General features: G+C 43.1%; 1 protein-coding gene across 1 annotated transcript; it reads left to right on the forward strand.

Annotated features, from left to right (window-relative positions):
• The first annotated feature begins 336 nt into the window (after positions 1–336).
• Positions 337–1,451, forward strand: cldn26 (claudin 26). Its single transcript, XM_046033859.1, has one exon. It carries the CDS (start codon positions 561–563, stop codon positions 1,215–1,217), a length of 657 nt encoding a protein of 218 aa, XP_045889815.1. The 5' UTR covers positions 337–560; the 3' UTR covers positions 1,218–1,451.
• Positions 1,452–1,921: the final 470 nt, after the last annotated feature.

The raw sequence follows: 1,921 nt of genomic DNA on the forward strand, positions 1-1,921 counted from the left end.
AGTACTAGACTCTTTGTCTCTGTTGCAGAGAGCACAAAGTGCCATTCATAGTCCAGATACAAGACACTTGGCAATTCAAATGTCCCTCCTTTAATTTTCTGAGTGTAAATGTCTTATCTGAAATAATGCATAAGTTTAATGACATCAGTAAAACAATTCATCTTGAATCATAACTTTTAAAAGATGGACCAGTAGCTTTTAATTAGTTTTGTGTGTGCGCCCCCTCCCCCACTCAGCATGCTCACATTTCATTAATTTAAGTCCACTTGTGCACACAACCCAGAATCCCACTGGACATATCTGGTTTCATCTCAAAACAGAGTTCATTGTTCACTGCAGTGATATTGAACACGGCAACAAAACAGTATGTCTTGTCATGCCGCAGTCCCAGATTATCTCCCACTTATCAGGTGCATTTTATTAAGAAGGCTGAGTAAGTGGGCTGGCTGGGTTGGTCCAGCTACCTCAGCAGGTGGGACGGGCTACAGAGTCACTCTTGATCTGCCAGCCTGTTACCTAGACCTGCACAGAAATCCCAGCACAGAGTACAGAGGCAGAAGATGGGTTTTCTAACAACTAAAATTATGCAGAGGACTGCAGTCTTTGTGACGTTTGGGGGTTTGGTCACTTCTCTGATTACCACTTTCCTTCCACTGTGGAAGACGATGAACTCTGACTTGAACGAGATGGAGAACTGGTTCTCTGGACTGTGGCACACCTGCCTCTACACTGAGGAGGTAGGGATTCAGTGTAAGGCCTACGAGTCCATCCTGGGACTGCCAATGGACTTGCAGATCTCCAGGGTGCTCATGTCAGTGTCTATAGGCACTGGAGGTTTAGCTCTGCTGGCTGCCTTTCCAGGACTGGAGGGGGTCGAGACGTGTTCAGGGAAGCCTGGCCTGAAGAGACGGTTCCTCATCGTCGGTGGGGTGCTGTCCTGGGTTTCAGGACTAACCACTCTGGCTCCTGTCTCCTTTGTGGCCTACACAACTGTGGTGGACTTCTGGGATGAGGGTTTTCCTGATGTGATGCCGCGCTGGGAGTATGGAGAGGCGATGTTCTCTGGATGGTTTGGAGGTTTGGCTCTGGTTGTCGGAGGGACTCTCTTCTTTATAGCCGTGTGCATGGGGGACTTTGACCAGAGGCCACCAAGTGTGCCAAACAGCCCACAGGTGACGCACAGGACAAAGCACTACATGAAGACCGAGGTGTTATAGAGTTCTTATTGTCAAACTTGTCATTCACACACTAAAAAGACTTGTGGATTGAGTGGTGAGATCTTGACATTACTTGTGAGTGTGACTCAGTTTGTGTGACAAGAACAATTCTGACTCATGTAACATGAAAGCTGTATGGCTATTTGTGTTTTGTTAATTAAGTAAAATTGTTATTGAAAGTTTCAAACACCTTTCTGTATTCTCCATTTCTGGTTAATAAAAAGATTGCCCACATCAGGTTTTCACAAACTATTAAAAGTATAGATAATAAGCAGCTGCAGTAGTTTATTTAGTTTTACTTTAAAAAAAAAAAGGTTACAGAGTCTAAATAAAAAGGGTAGGAAGCTTTATCTACAGGCAGGTATGCACCAGAGTTCACATTCAGCTTAGAATAAGAGCAGAACTACCATGACAAAATAACTTATGTCCCTGGTGTAATGCCAAATGTATTTCAGACCAGTTGAGTGTGATCAGGTGAGTGACTCCCAAAACAATTGACAGGTATTTTCATTTGACTTTAAAAAAAAAAACCAAACACTTTTGTTCTGATGCTTTGAGAAGTCTATGGTACACCAGTACTGTTTGAAAAACAGGTTTCAGATAAGTGTCCCCCCACTCCCCCCATAAAAAAAATAAACTTTCAGTTACATATGTGAAGATACTTGTGATTTAGAGCTTTAATGATTTGAGGTTAGTTAATGTAA

This window comes from Micropterus dolomieu, linkage group LG21 (assembly GCF_021292245.1).
Source record: "Micropterus dolomieu isolate WLL.071019.BEF.003 ecotype Adirondacks linkage group LG21, ASM2129224v1, whole genome shotgun sequence".
NCBI classification, from domain to species: domain Eukaryota; kingdom Metazoa; phylum Chordata; class Actinopteri; order Centrarchiformes; family Centrarchidae; genus Micropterus; species Micropterus dolomieu.

What these genes read in the sequence shown, in the direction of transcription:
- cldn26 (XM_046033859.1), top strand. Translation starts at nt 561, where the DNA reads ATGGGTTTTCTAACAACTAAAATTATGCAGAGGACTGCAGTCTTTGTG.